The sequence below is a fragment of the Globicephala melas genome, chromosome 1 (assembly GCF_963455315.2).
Source record: "Globicephala melas chromosome 1, mGloMel1.2, whole genome shotgun sequence".
Lineage (NCBI taxonomy): Eukaryota > Metazoa > Chordata > Mammalia > Artiodactyla > Delphinidae > Globicephala > Globicephala melas.
The window spans coordinates 5,857,004-5,871,904 of NC_083314.1; the positions used below are offsets into that span (position 1 = coordinate 5,857,004).

The 14,901-nt window shown below is 31.8% G+C and overlaps 1 protein-coding gene across 14 annotated transcripts in view; it reads left to right on the forward strand.

Moving 5' to 3' along the window:
- The window catches only part of KCNT2 (potassium sodium-activated channel subfamily T member 2), a 405,220-nt gene that overhangs the window by 376,371 nt on the left and 13,948 nt on the right, over nt 1–14,901 (forward strand). For 10 of the 14 annotated variants that reach the window (XM_060294948.1, XM_060294737.1, XM_060294780.1 and 7 more), the window contains one exon: nt 2,755–3,055. In XM_060294948.1, coding sequence (XP_060150931.1) covers nt 2,755–3,055 — 301 coding nt within the window. Of the gene's footprint in view, nt 1–2,754; nt 3,056–4,511; nt 4,705–14,901 lie in introns of those variants that run through there. The other 4 variants (XM_060295100.1, XM_060295150.1, XR_009563185.1 and 1 more) reach the window with 4 other exon arrangements.

Here is a 14,901-nt window from a genome sequence, read left to right on the forward strand (position 1 = left end):
AAGGATACAGGTGACATGTTTTTTTAATATATTAATGTGTTATATGAATTTGCACATTTCTGTGAGGTAGAAGATGGGTATCATTATTCTCATGTTACATAATGGTTACACAGTTTATTATAGGCACAGAGCTAGGAAATATCCAAAATATCAGTCAAGTTTGTGTATCTTAATGCAGAAAAATTCAAAGTACTTTTTATTATGTCATACTGGAAGGATGGGAGAAAGGCATACAAATTCCAAACATGTAGAGAACAATCTATGTATTGTCAGTTTAGATTTCTTAAAATTGATCCCCTAATCCTTCTAATTCTTTTCTCTTTAGTTAAACTGGTATATAAAAAGAGATGTTACTTTTATTGAAATAATGATAAAAATGCCTTGTGAGTCCTATGGATTTTTTGTATAAATCATGATATCATTTCCCTAGGGAATTCAAAACAATGGTGAATAAGGGATCCAGTATTATTTAGCTAATATATACTTGATATAATTCCTGGTACACACAACTAAGAGGAAGCATTCACAAAGACAAATATTGCTGTATCGTCTACCTGGAAGAGAAGCGAATCTCCAGTCTCTCCCTTAAAATATTTATTAACTTACGGTTCCATGACTTTAATTGTCAGTGACATTATATGGGCATATCTTGAGTATTTGGTCTGGCAAGATTACTATTTCCACATATTTGTAGGAATCAAACTATTACAGAGACTTATGACTAGAAAGATTACTTCAAATAAACTTAATATTGTGATTCGTGAATCTCTACAAGCCAAGTATCTAAATATGAATGAACTAACATGTTTTCATTTTTGCCACAAAGTACACATAAACTGAAATTACTGAACAAAGATTGATATTCTTTAATGATGGTAGATATTACTCAAGGGTTTATGTATTTTACTTTCAGAGAAGAGGATTTTCAGTATATTATCAACCAGATAAAACTAGAATAAGTTAAGACTTATAAAGGTATCCATTACTGCAAAACCATTGTATTAAAATTTTTAATACTTCCAACCTAAATTTCTATAGCTAAAATGAGGTTTCTATATTTTGGGTGAAATGTTCTCTTATCCCAATGGGATTAACATATACCCACTACTATATATAAAATAGATAACCAACAAGGGCCTGCTGTACAGCACAGGGAACTATATTCAATATCTTATAATAACCTATAAGGGAAAAGAACCTGAAAAATTATATGTATAATATATATAATTTGTTAACCTGCATAGCTTCATGATAAGAGACTATTTCTCTCTTGTTTAGATTGAATTATTTCTTTTTTTAAAAAAAAATTAGAGTATAGTTAATTTACAATGTCGTGTTATCAATAGTTTCAGGTGTACAGCACAGTGATTTAGTTATATACATATATAAATAATTCAATCTAAACAAGAGAGAAATAGTCTCTTATCATGAAACTATGAAGGTTAAACAAATTGTTTTGATATCACTCTTCTACAGTACTGTTTTGGAACAAATGTGAATGAATATTTACATTTTTTATTGAATTTAAGTGTGAGATGATTGCATAGCTTGGCACTCAGAATTGTGTGTAAGGCATTGACTGCGCCTCCATAATTTATATTCACTTTTAAAGGATCTTGTTGGATCTGACTCCTGACCTTACTTAACTTGGTAATTTAAATTCTATTAGTTTGGAAGCCAGCGACACATGCATGTTGTAGCTGAAGCTCAAACTTCCATTCACAGACAGGAAACACAGCAGGATTCCTAAACATGGTTCTTATGCAGAATAAAATGCAGGAAGCTGTCCCTTTGCATGTGCATGCTTTAGAAAGTAAGGCTTTCTGCTTTGAACCGTGTTTCAGTTCATATGATTTCCTGGTATGAAAAGCAACAATTTTGAAACAGGAAACTTTTGGCTCCTAAGGACCTATAAAAAGGACCTAAGGAAAGCTTCTTACTTTAAAATCAGATTTAGTAGTAAAAGAGTAGATCAAAATAGACTTTATGAATATGTTCATTGTTTTTCCCTCCTATGGAGAATAGCCTGATTTAAGTTTTCTTTGTGATTCTAGAATACATTTGTGAAATACTAATATTTACAACACAGTTTCACTTAGAACACTGAGAACAGTTCCTGAAATATATTGTAATATTTCCATCAGAAAACATTTTATGTGGTGAATAATTAATGCATGAATTAAATAAAATGTACTTTTTGTTTTCCTCTGGGTCATATGAGCAAATAAAAAATTTCACATTTTATAAAGTTCAGGCCAATGCCTTTTTTAGAAAGAGCAGTAAATTTAAAACCTTAAAAAAGATTATTAATTCCAAAAATAAAACAACTTTTATAATCCTTATTTAAATTTCATGTGAAATACTAGGAGCAAATTGAGAAAAGTCCATTACATTGACTTTATTTGAATAAAGTTATAAAATATCTAGTTCTTTTGCTTGTGGTTTCAAACAACTCTATGCTAGTAGTCATTTGATAAGATAACTCTGATACATAAAAAATTAAATTATTTTTATAAAGAAACTTATATTGGAGGATGCAAGGATATTTTATCTGGTTCAAATATAAGTTCAAAAAACATATTTTCTAATTTTTTAGTAGCAGAAAGTTAGTATCAATGATTATGATTTTGCTCTTTCTGCAAAAACTCTCATGAGATATATAATTATATTAAGATATTAGCAAAAAATAAGAATATAACTCCAGGCTACATGATTCCTAAAATATCTAATTACCAATATGCATTTCTTTTAAAGTCTCAAATATCCATCAGTGTGGAAGAGTGGGAAGACACCAAAGATGCCAAAGAGCAAGGTCACCACCGAAGTAACCACCGCAACTCAACATCCAGTGACCAGTCCGACCATCCCCTGCTAAGGAGGAAGAGCATGCAGTGGGCCCGAAGACTGAGCAGAAAAGGTCCCAAACACTCCGGTAAAACAGCTGAGAAAATAACCCAGCAACGCCTGAACCTCTACAGGAGGTCAGAAAGACAAGAGCTTGCTGAACTTGTGAAAAATAGAATGAAACACTTGGGTCTTTCTACAGTGGGATATGGTATGCTCTTTACAAGTATTGTATGATGTGGACTTGTGATTTCTTGCAGTTAGTTGTAACAGAGTTGGCTCTAATTTAGTAACTTAAGAATCACATTTTTGTTTCACAGGTCAGTTTGAAGGGACTAGTAACACATGTCTAATCTCCTAGAGACAATTATAATGTTAAAAAGAGAGCGCTGAAATTTTTAAGTATTTGCTCAGGTCTCTAGACACTGTGTTGAACCCATTACAAGAATTAGCTTAATTTAATTTTCACAAAAAATCTTCCATTTTAGAGATAAGGAAACTAAGTCAAGTAACTTGCTAATTAGCTTGTTAATAGCCTGACTGAGATTTGTATACAGTTCTGTCTGGCTCCAAAGTCTGTTTTACACACACACACACACAAACACACACAACACATTTTATTTTAGGACCTGGGATAAAATAAATTTGTGGCATTGGCAAGTAACTAAATGGATGAGCCACAGATGAACCAAAATGTTTCTATAAAATTTGTTCAGTTTGTTGTGATCCAGAAACAAAGAATCTTCAAAAGCTTTCATCTGAAGCTCAAATAGTGCTTAACCTCATACAGTGCAGATATGTCCCAATGATTGTTATGCTCTTATGTTGATATATGATCGTAATATATATATATTGCATATAACACAGCTTAAATAAATAATGCAAAGACAATTTTAAAATATGTCATTTATCACTATAAGAATTTTATTTAAAGGAAATTTAGTCAACATATGAGAAAATCAAATAATAAATAAGGTGTTTTAGTTTGTTATATATATATACATATATATGTATATATATACATAACTTGGGTAAATCAGGAGCTAAGATGTCAGTATCATGTAGGTTTTAAGGGTAACATAGAATAAATGCCGTATTTGCCCCCATCTCATCTTTATTATTAAATCTCAACTTGAAACAGTGTACATAGGGAGAAATTTTAATCATTGAACTGGATGGAGTTTAAAAGAAGTTATCTGTGTTTCTTTGAACAAGAAGACGAAGCATATTTACTGAGTACTTAATCTATGCCAGGAATTGTGTTAGGTGCTTTATGTATATTTTCTTATTACTCCTTATAAACACTGATTAGATGTGTGTCCCATTTTGCCCTTCAAGAAGTTGAAGTTCGAGAGGTAAAAGATCTTGCTCGAGGACATAAACTTGAAATATGTTGAAGTCAGGATTCCATAGGTACTTGAAATTCATAATTATATTTCACTTACTTAAAATGTAGTACAGACTCATTCATGACGAATAATTTTAATATAAGCACAAAAGGTCTTATATTGAGGCAAATTAAAAGAAAAAAATCTTAATTTAAAAATTATGTTAGGAGCTCTTTGCCAATTTAATGACATGAAGTATGATTGTACTTCTTAGTCCTATAATTACATGTACTTTTTCTAGTTATTATTCAGGTATTTTTTTTCTTTTTTTTTTTAAAGTTCTAGTACGTGATTATCCATCCAAGTTCCAGCTGTGTTTCATGAACATTATAACCCCAGGCTGGTCCTGAAGGCAGTGTGGCAAATAATAGTTTGACTCTGAGAGACACAAGATGCGTGAACTGACTGCATGGGAGACTCATCAGGAAAGCATATTATGTTATTGCTAATAAAACTTCTATCAGTTACCTTACATTTAGCCATTCTCTTTTTTTTATGTAAATTTATTAATTTAATTCTCATGCTAATTCTTACAGGAAGGAAGAACAGACACTGTCCACCGTTTTTTCTCTTTTCTTTCCTTCTTTCTCTCTCCATCCATTCTATCCATCTATCTACCCATAGATCCATCAATCCATTCTAAGTCCTGTATTGGGACCCTCCAATAACATAGCGATTATGAAAACAGGATTTGGAATCTAATGCATCATGGGCCTCTGAACTTCTCCATTTATTCCTAACTCACAATAATTCATCCATTCAACAGATATTATTAGGTTGCCTTCTTAGTGTCAGGCACTGTTCCAGGTACTCGGAATAGACCAATGACCTATTCAGACAAGACCTCTGCATTTATGGAATTTATATTCTAGTGTCAGCTGGTAGATTTGTTGTATTATTTAACTTCTCAAGGCCATTTTCTGATTTCTGAAATAGAAATAATAATACCTATGTTGTAGGTTTTGTTGTGAAGGACAAATGGGATAATGAATAATAATGTGCTTAGCCCAGAACTGGCATTCAGCTAATCCCACAGATCTACCATGTATCTGTCTAAGTACTGTGTGTCTGTCTGTGCTTTATACATAAAAAAAGTAATTTTTTTTTTGCCCACCTCAAAAAACAAACAAACACATTTTGCACCCTTGGGGGCAATGTTGTCTTCAAGCAGAATACATGCTATGAGACAATTATTGTTTTACATGTTTGCCTTTCTTTTTTCTTTTTTGGGGAAAAAGGAAATGTCTTACTCATTCTTTAATCTTTGTATCCCTAAACCAATTACACATTTCCTGACACATAGGAACCCAGTAGCTGCATGTTGATTGCATGAACAAATGGAGTGCTTACAGATGAGAAAACTGGGTCTCAAATATAAACGATTTACTTGGATCTCCCAACCTAGTATACACTCAAGTCAGTCCTTTAACTTGTGACTTTTGACTCCATATATTTTTGTGAATCCACTGGACCACTTATTTTTCCTACATTAGTGTCAATATTTTGTAGCGCTTTACAGATTTGAAATATTTTTAAGTGCTTTATACACAATGCATGATGATTGATTTAACCACGAGTCATAATCTGATTTTTCTTGAGTAGGTGTCGCCTGATTCAAGAGAATGAATAGATTTCTTTTGACCTATTGGATATGAGACAGAAAGGAGAGAAAAGGGAGTCAAAAGATGACTTTTGAGGGTTCTAGCTGGAGCAAGTAAGTGCATGGTGGTGACATTCACTGAGCTTAGAAGAAGAGGAATACTTTAGGGTGAAGATAATACATTTAATTTGAGTGCCTGGAAGACTTCAAATGGATAATGATCCATAAGAGGCTAGATTTCTGCTGTCCAGTGCTCAAGAAGAACAAATGAGATGTGTATATAGACTTGGGAGTCATCAGCGTATAGATTTTGAGTAAGGTCATAGAAGTAGATGGAATAACCCCAGGTGAAGGACTACAAGAGAACTCTAGAAAATACATTCCTGGAATGTTAAGGGAAGAATTATTTTCTTTATAAAACAAGAGGCTGAAGTGTCTAGAACTGAATTACCCAAAAGATGTGTCATAGTACAATAATATGCTATCAGTCGGTTACATGTTTTATTGTTACATTGATTCTTTATACCTTTCAAAGGCCAGGTGGGGCCTGGGTTGGTCAGAAGCTGGTCACTTCTAGTCATAAGCAGGTTTGCCTGCTACCCCAATGTAATATAAAGTTGTATGTCCTATGTGTTTTATGATATGGAAAAAATGTTGAAATTTTGCAGTAGAGAAATGGGAGGGAATGATTAATAGTGCAGAAAGTATAGTGATATGTCATTGCTGACCTTGCTGAGGATAGTATCAGTTGGATAGCATGTGTGAAAGCCAGATTTGAGTAGCGTTAGGATGAATTAAGATCTAGATATAGTGGATTTCATATATTAGGGACCTCAAGATATTGAAAATTTAGTCTTCTATCTTATTGCTCCATGATCTATTGTTTCCATTGCCAAAGTCATATCACGGTACAAGACGTATGTTGAAATTCCATCCAGGAGGAAGGAGGCAGAGACCAGAGAAGAAAGGGTTGTCTCCTCAATTAAAAGATATTACTAAGTAGTTGTGTACACCATTTCCACTATGTCCCATTGGCAAGCAAGTATGTTTCATTTTCAGTGGCCTGAATCTAATATTTAGGAAGACAAGGCAAATGTCTTTTGAAAGACAACTATTCTCTGACTCAGTGGATGTTTTTTAAGAAATGTCCTGGTGAAGGAGAGGTGAGAAATCTGGAAGAATCTGGATGAGAAAGTAGAGAGGGAAGAGGGACTATTTTTCTTTTATTTTTTTTTTTAAGGTCAGAGAGGTAAGAGCATGTTTAAATAAGATTAAGCCACCAGTGGAGAAGTTGAAAGAAAATATAGGAAAGATATCACAGTTGGAGCCCTTGCTTAGATATTTGGAAGTGAGGGAAAGATGACTGTTTTAAAATGCATAAACAGGTAGGTATTTTGACAGGAAGTTGAGTAATATTTCACGTGATAGTTAAGAGGTATAATCGTCTGTTGAGAATGATGGCAAGAGTGGAAGGGTGAGTGTTTTAAAAATAAGTCAGAATGTTTGCAGCTTCAGAGGAAAAGGTGTCCTTTCTGCCCGAGACTAACCTTTCTGTCTTATTCTTGATTTAAAAAATTTTTAATATAGAAAATTTCAAGCACGAATAAATATAGAAAGAAAAGTATAATGAACCCACGTATACTCATTTTACTGCTTCAACAATTATCAACTCATGGCCTATTTTCTTCCATGTATATACCCACCAATTTCCTTCATGTCTCATATTAATATCAGGTAAATTTCAGACCTCATATATTTCAGTAGATACTGAAATATATAGATAGTAGATCTATCATTTAAGTACTAGTTTAAAAAATATAGCCACCTACCATTTTCACACTTAAAAATAATTTTAATATCATCAAGTGTTCACTTGTTCAAATTTCCAGTGACCTCACAAATGTCATAAATTTTTTAGACTTTATTTAAATTAGGATTAATGAAGGTCTGTGCATGGAGATGGGTGACAAGTTTGTTAAACCATTTTTAATTTCCCTCATTTTGTATTTTTCCTACTGCAATCTATTTATTGAAGAAACTCACTCTCTGTCCTGCGGTTTCCTAGACTCTGAATTTCCACTCTAAGTTGGCCTATTCTATTCCCTGCCTTTTCTTTTTTTAACCGTTTTTTGTTATTACTATGAACTCCTAGATTTAAATGTATTTTATATGTTTTAATCCATATGTTATTAGATTATTCATCATGTTGTTCTAAATTTGGCCAGTGGGAGCTTCTTCAGATAGCCTCCTGGGTCCTTTTGTCATGACATCAACTGTCTGTGATCGACTTCCCTTGCTCTCTGTAGGACTAAATGCTCCCCACCTAAAATAAGCCATCCCTCCAAGGATCCTGTCTCTTTTAGTGGGAAATGGTATTTCAAGATTATAACCAAGTTTCAGAGATGTTCATTTTTACTGTGTTTGTCACTTTATCTGAGTTTTTCAGTCAAGAGCTAAAAGATTGGGTAGATAGATGATAGATAGATAGATAGATGATAGATAGATAGACAGTTGATAGATAGATAGATGATAGATAGGTAAACTATTTCACCAGTTCATATGGATACTTACAATTAAAATGCAGGCTATAGGGATTTTATTTAACTTTTCCTGTCCTATATCTATACTTTCTTTTTCCTACACCTAGATTACTGCTTGTCAATAACGATAGAAATGATTGAATTATAAAAAATCATATTGTATTTTTTCACAGTATATATAAAACAGTCTCAGAATATAATATAATGTGAATATTAACACTATAATTGCTAAAAATGCATTTTTATGCATTCTTTACTTTATAGACTAGCCCAATAGGGATGTTTAGTAAAACTATTCTAAGTCTTGGAAAAGTTCTTCTTGATGTGGTTATACTATCAACTGGATATAAAGTTAGACTCATTTCTGTTTTCAGTGTTTAAGAATTGCTTTTTCTAAAATTTAATTTTGTTTTTTAGTTATGTAAACTATGTACACAGTCCAAAGAGAAATATTTAATACAAGTTATATTCAAAGAAATTTAACATCTGTCCCTGTCACTGCCACACAATCTCCTTCTCCTCCGTGAGTAAACTTTTTTAACTTTATGGTTTATCCTTCCATTTTTAATTATAAATTTAAAAATATATATGGTAGCATGATATGTTCCTTTCTTTTTTTTCCCACATTACTTCTTTCACTTAACAGTACATCCTGGAGATCACTGATTTAGTAGAATATAGAAATAGTTCTTATTTCTTTTTACAGCTGCCTAATGCTCCATTGTATAAATGTATCAGTCTATTAAGCTAGTCCTTTCTGTTTTTTCTAATTACAAAGTCTTGCAATTAATAGGCATATGCCTACATCTTTCTGTGTTTTTTCTCAGTGTGTCTTTGGGATGGATATCTAAAAGTGAGATTACTGGATTAAAGATTAAATGTGTATATATATATAAAATTTTGCTATTGGAAAAATTTTCCTCCTTAAATATGTATGATTTTGCGTTTCTGCCAGAAAAGTATGAGAGACCATTTTCTCAAAACCTTGCCAACAGAATGTGTTGTTAGACTTTTGCATGTTTTGCCAATCTAATAGATTTTTTAAAGTGGTTTCTCAGCATGCCTTCTTATTCTGATGAGGTCAAGCATCCTTTCATGTGGTTAAGAGTCATTTTTAGTGAATTATTCATATCTAGCCAATTTTTATAGATTTATTTTTTGTTCTTAATATTTTTAGAGGTGCTTATGTATTAGGTAAATTAGAACTATGGATATTAATGGCAAATATTCCTTTCTCAGCTTAGTCTTTTTCCTTTACTTTTATTATTTTATATTTTAATCCAATTTTTAAATCATTTGCATGATTACTGATCAATTTTAAGTAATAGGAACATGTTTCTCTCTTCCAGTTTAGAGAGAAATTCTTCTATTTTTTTTTTCATTACTTATTTGGTTTCACATTTTGCATCTAAATATCCCATCTGTTTGGAATTTATCCTGGTATATATGGTGAGCAAGGGAACACAGTTTTGTATTATCTAAGACATTTTTTCATATTTAGGTATACAATACCACTTATTAAAATGCACACCCCATTCTATTGATTTTTAGATCCTGTTTTAGCAGATCCTAAATTTGTACTTGTTATTGGGTCTATTTCTATACTTTCTGTCATGTTACAATGGTCTGTCTGCCTCTTCTGACAAAAACACCTACTGTTTTAATTGGAGTCTTTGATATCTGGTAGGGCTAGGAGCACTGCACTCTTCTTTTTCAATATTTGCCTAGCTATATTTGGATGCTTCTTCTTCTGAATTAATTTTATAATTAACTTGTTTGCTTCAGATGAAAAGAAAGGATTCTTTTCCCATGCTTTTAATCCTACTTCTTCCTGGCTCCTTCAAATCCAGATGCTGTCATCTAATCCCACTAATCTTTCATGTTTCTCCCTTTCCTTTCTCTTAGTTCCTCTTCCAAGGAAATCAGGTCTCCTTCCCGTAATCCCAACAGAAACGCACATGCACACACACATGAATGCACACACACGTGCACACACACACACCCTTTAGTCTTCACCTTTTCTCTTGTGTTCTTTCTTTTATCTACTAATTACATTCCATGTCTGCGCATTATTACCTCACATTTACTCTCCACACATTTCTCCATCTCTACCCCTTTTCTGAGAACACTGTCACATACAAAGGATTCTTATTTTCCCTGCTCTATCTACGGCAGTATCCTTTTCTGGATCCTCTTTCTCTGTCCTCTTTCTGAATTTACCTTTCAACTAAGTGTTTGCATGAAAATCACTTCAAATGATCAAACTTGTAGAACAATGCTGCTTTATAAGTGATAGATTAGAAAAGTTATTTTTATACTATTTAAAGAAAAACTTAATTATATCTCAAATAGTAGGAAATCATAAAGAAACACTGAAAAAAATACTTAAAATCTAAAAAGTCACTAACTTAATATTTGATAATTAACCATGCTTGCTGAAGGCATGGATTACCTCTCACTTGTTTTTTATAGTATTCAATTCCAAAAGAAAGGTAATTCTTAAAAACCAGGGGATAACATTTTTAATATTTCCTGACATGCCTATCTCTACAGGTTAGGTTGAAATACTATAAATGCTTGTGCATGTATTAACTAAGATAAACATATACCTATCCCCCAAAAGACATTAATGAGATAACAGGTATATAATCCCTCACTTGCAATTTTAAAATCCAAAATTTCTGAAGACTGAATTTTTAAGCAGGTTTGACACTAAAACTTGTATAAATGCTGAACCTTATCCAAACTTCTTGAAACTCTTTGTATCCTTTATCAGATTTATTGTGAATATTCATATGTTTGCTACAGAAATATGAAATTGTTGCTTCAGGCCCAACTGAGTGTATTACATGAACTACATTATGTGCCCAATATTACTTTCGAAATCTAAAATATTCAGTTCTGGTACACATCTGGCCCCAGGGGTTTGGGAGACAGAATTTGAGGACCTGCCTGTCTTGGGAAATTAAATAACATGAGAATCTACAAATTCTGCCTGCTTTTCATTGAAATTTGTTTGAAAACATCTTTGATATAACTTTAAAAACTTATTGACCTCAAAGATCATGGCATTATATACTAACTGGCCATGTGTCCTTGGGTAAGTCACTGTGTCCCTGAATTTCATGTTCTTCAACCATCAAATAAGGGTAATCAGGTCTTCCGAAGGGGTGAGATATGAAATAATAGAATGCATGTGACAAAAGATTTTTCAGTCTATAAACTGTGCTGCAAATATATAGTTATTATTTTCTTTCTGTTAATAACTGGCATTATTCTTCAACAATCTATTTGGCTTTCATAGTCACTAAGAACTATTCTTAAACACTGTTAACAGACTCTTAATGATTAGCACTTAGAATGATGCATATTTTTAATATTCAATATTTATATTATAAGATTTTGTATTATATAAAATAGAATATATTTTCATATTATAAATCGGCAAGTAAGTGTTCCTGGTGTGACCGCTGCTACAGATTCTAGCTGATTTTGACATGGTTTATTTTACGTTTCATACTGTTAGTAAATGAGGGAATGCCAAGGGGGAAAAAAATGAAATCCTTTTAAGTGATAAAGAGTAACTTCCAGTTAGACATGGCTTTCATTACATCCACCAGGAAGCCTTAGTTTCTTTGTTAAGTAAATTCATAATTTGCCTGAAATAACGGATGGGTTAACCAAGAGCTTTTTTTATAGTTAATATGGTGACTTAATTCTTAATCATCCTCTTTCTTATGGGATAGAAGCAAGCAAAAATAACAACAAAGGATTGTTATTCCCACCCAAATGATATATATGGTGATGGCAGTAGTAGTAATAGTAGCAGTAATGGTAATAGTAAAACCATCAACTTCTATTTTTAGACTCTTTTATAAATCTTTTATAAATCATTGACCATTTTCATATAGGCTTTTAGTAAAAAATTCCTCCAAATTCTAAACAATAGGTTAGGTACCTTTTTCTAGTAAAAGATTACTTACAAATTTATCCTAAAACAAATTACCAAAGAGGGAAAAGGCATCAAAGCTAGGTATTTTTCTAGCGTGTTTTACAACATTTAGTATTTAGGAGGAACAATATAAGTATCTGAGATCACTGTAATGACTTCAATAACAATTTATTATTTCAAAAGAAATTGACACTGGATTTTTATTGATTTTTGAAATATATCATTTTCCATCTCCCAATATAAATTAGTACAATAGTGTTGACATGTACAATCAGTATATACTGCCAGTATAGATTTCTAGAAAATGGACGATTTAATGTTTCCAGAACTGACCCATTCTCACAAGGTGGCAGGCAGACACAGAAGGATAAATCCATGGTTTTTATGTTAATCTCATTTTGTATATAGAATGTTAATAGAAAGAAACAAACTCAATGGTTTTCTTAATAGATAAAGTAATGAAGCTTTCAAAGGAGGTAATTGCTGAGCTGATAATGATTTATGGTAAATGAAATTATTTCTGCAATGAATTTTCCATATATCCCTAAAGTAAAAGTATAAAGTTTTGTTTCATGGAGTTGTATCATATCCTTCCCAGAACATTAATTTCTCAATGATATCAACATTTTTACATAATTTAACACGATGGTTAACTTAATTGCACTTAAATATACATATATTTTATTTTTACAACTGGAAATTCAAGTATTGTGCTTTGGCATAAGTGTAAGAAAAATGTGGCCATTTGAATAAAATAAAATATTTTTTTGTCATTGAGAAAAAAATTTAATTGGTTGAGTGAACTTTTTACTTCCAACATTTTATTATGAGTTGAGTATAAATAGTCAATGAGAGAAAAGAATGAGCTTTCTAAATACATTAAAACAGTAAGAAGAAATTTCCAATTATGATGACTGTTTATGCTCTCAATTTAAATAACTAGAAAAAATATAAATCAGTGTGTGCAGATATTGGAAAAAATTAGCATATAACTTTGTTACCCGAGAAAAGGTTAACAAATGAGTTAAGATTTTTACAGGCTGGAAGTCATGTAAGTGGACCCCAAATTAGAAAATATGACCTGTACCAGTAGAGAAAGATCAATCAACAGAAACAGACTCAAAAAACACAAATATTACATAGTTATTACAATACTATCTATATGTTTAAGGTGGTAGAGGGAAACAGGAGAATAAGGAGAGAAATTGAAGATATGAAACTCTTATTAGAGTTTAGAATTTGTAATGCAGTATTCAAAATAAAATGTGTACTGGATGGGATGTACATAAGAATAGCTACCACAGAAGAAAATATTAATGAACATAAATCCATAGCAATAGACTATCCAAAATGCAAAATAGAGAAGAAAATTAAAAAACCTTGAAAAAATAGTGTTAGTTACTTGTGGGACAGTATCAGATGATCATGTAATTGGTACTAGAAGGAGGAAGAGAATGGATATTTGAAGAAATAATGACTAACATTTTTTTTCCAAATTTGATGGGGACTCTATTCAAGATCTAAGAAGCTCGGTGAAACTCAAGCAATATAAATATAACAAATAAAATAATGCCAAGACACAATATAAAAAGTTGCCAAAAGCCAATGATAAAACGCCTCAAAAGAAGCTGGACAACACAGTATACTTACCTCTTATTGTGTTTCCATGTAGGCAGAAGAGCATTTTGGAAACAAAAACAACAACAACAACAAAAAAAAGCTGGAGGAAGATGTCTTTTTTTTTTTTTTTTCTTGAATGAGAGACAAATAAAAGGACAATAGCGAACTTCTTGTCAGAAACTTCTCAAACCAAATCACAGTTGGGAAACTTCTTTAGAGTACTGGAAAAAATAGTCTACCTAATACTCGATAAAAATATCTTTCTAAACTAAAAGCAAGTAAGGACAGTTTTAGGGAAAAAAGCTGAGAAAATTAGTCAACAGCAGCTCTGCAGCCTAAAAAAAAATGTTCAAAGAAGTTCTTAAGGTAGAAGGAAAATGATGCCAGGTGGAAAGTTAGATCTAAACAAAATAAGTAAGTATGTGGGCACATGTAAAATATACATTTCTATTTTTAAAATTTTGTTCAAAGATAATTTACTGTTTATAACAAACATTGTAAGGTTTATAGCATATATAGAAGCAAAGAAGTATGGCAGTAATAACTCAGATAATAAGGAAGAAATAGAAGTATAATGTAGTAAGCTTGTTATATTACATGTGAAGTGGTGTATTATTTAAGAGTAGATACCGAAAAGTTAAAGCTGTATATTTTAGACCCTAGAGCAGGGGACAGCAAACTGCGGCACACCAGTTTTTGGAGAAAAGCAAACATTCTTACTAGTTTTTGTATTTTTTATGGCTGCTTTCACTTTACAGTTTAAAAAGTTTAATAAGTAAAACAGAGCTCATATGGTCTGAAAAGTCTGAAATGTTTATTATTTCATTCTTTACAGAAAAAAAAAAACATTTGCCAACCCATGATCTAGAGAAACTACAACACAACTAAATCAAAGAGATGTAACTAAAAACTAATAGTGCAAATAAAATGGAATGATCATATGAAGAGCTTTTTAAA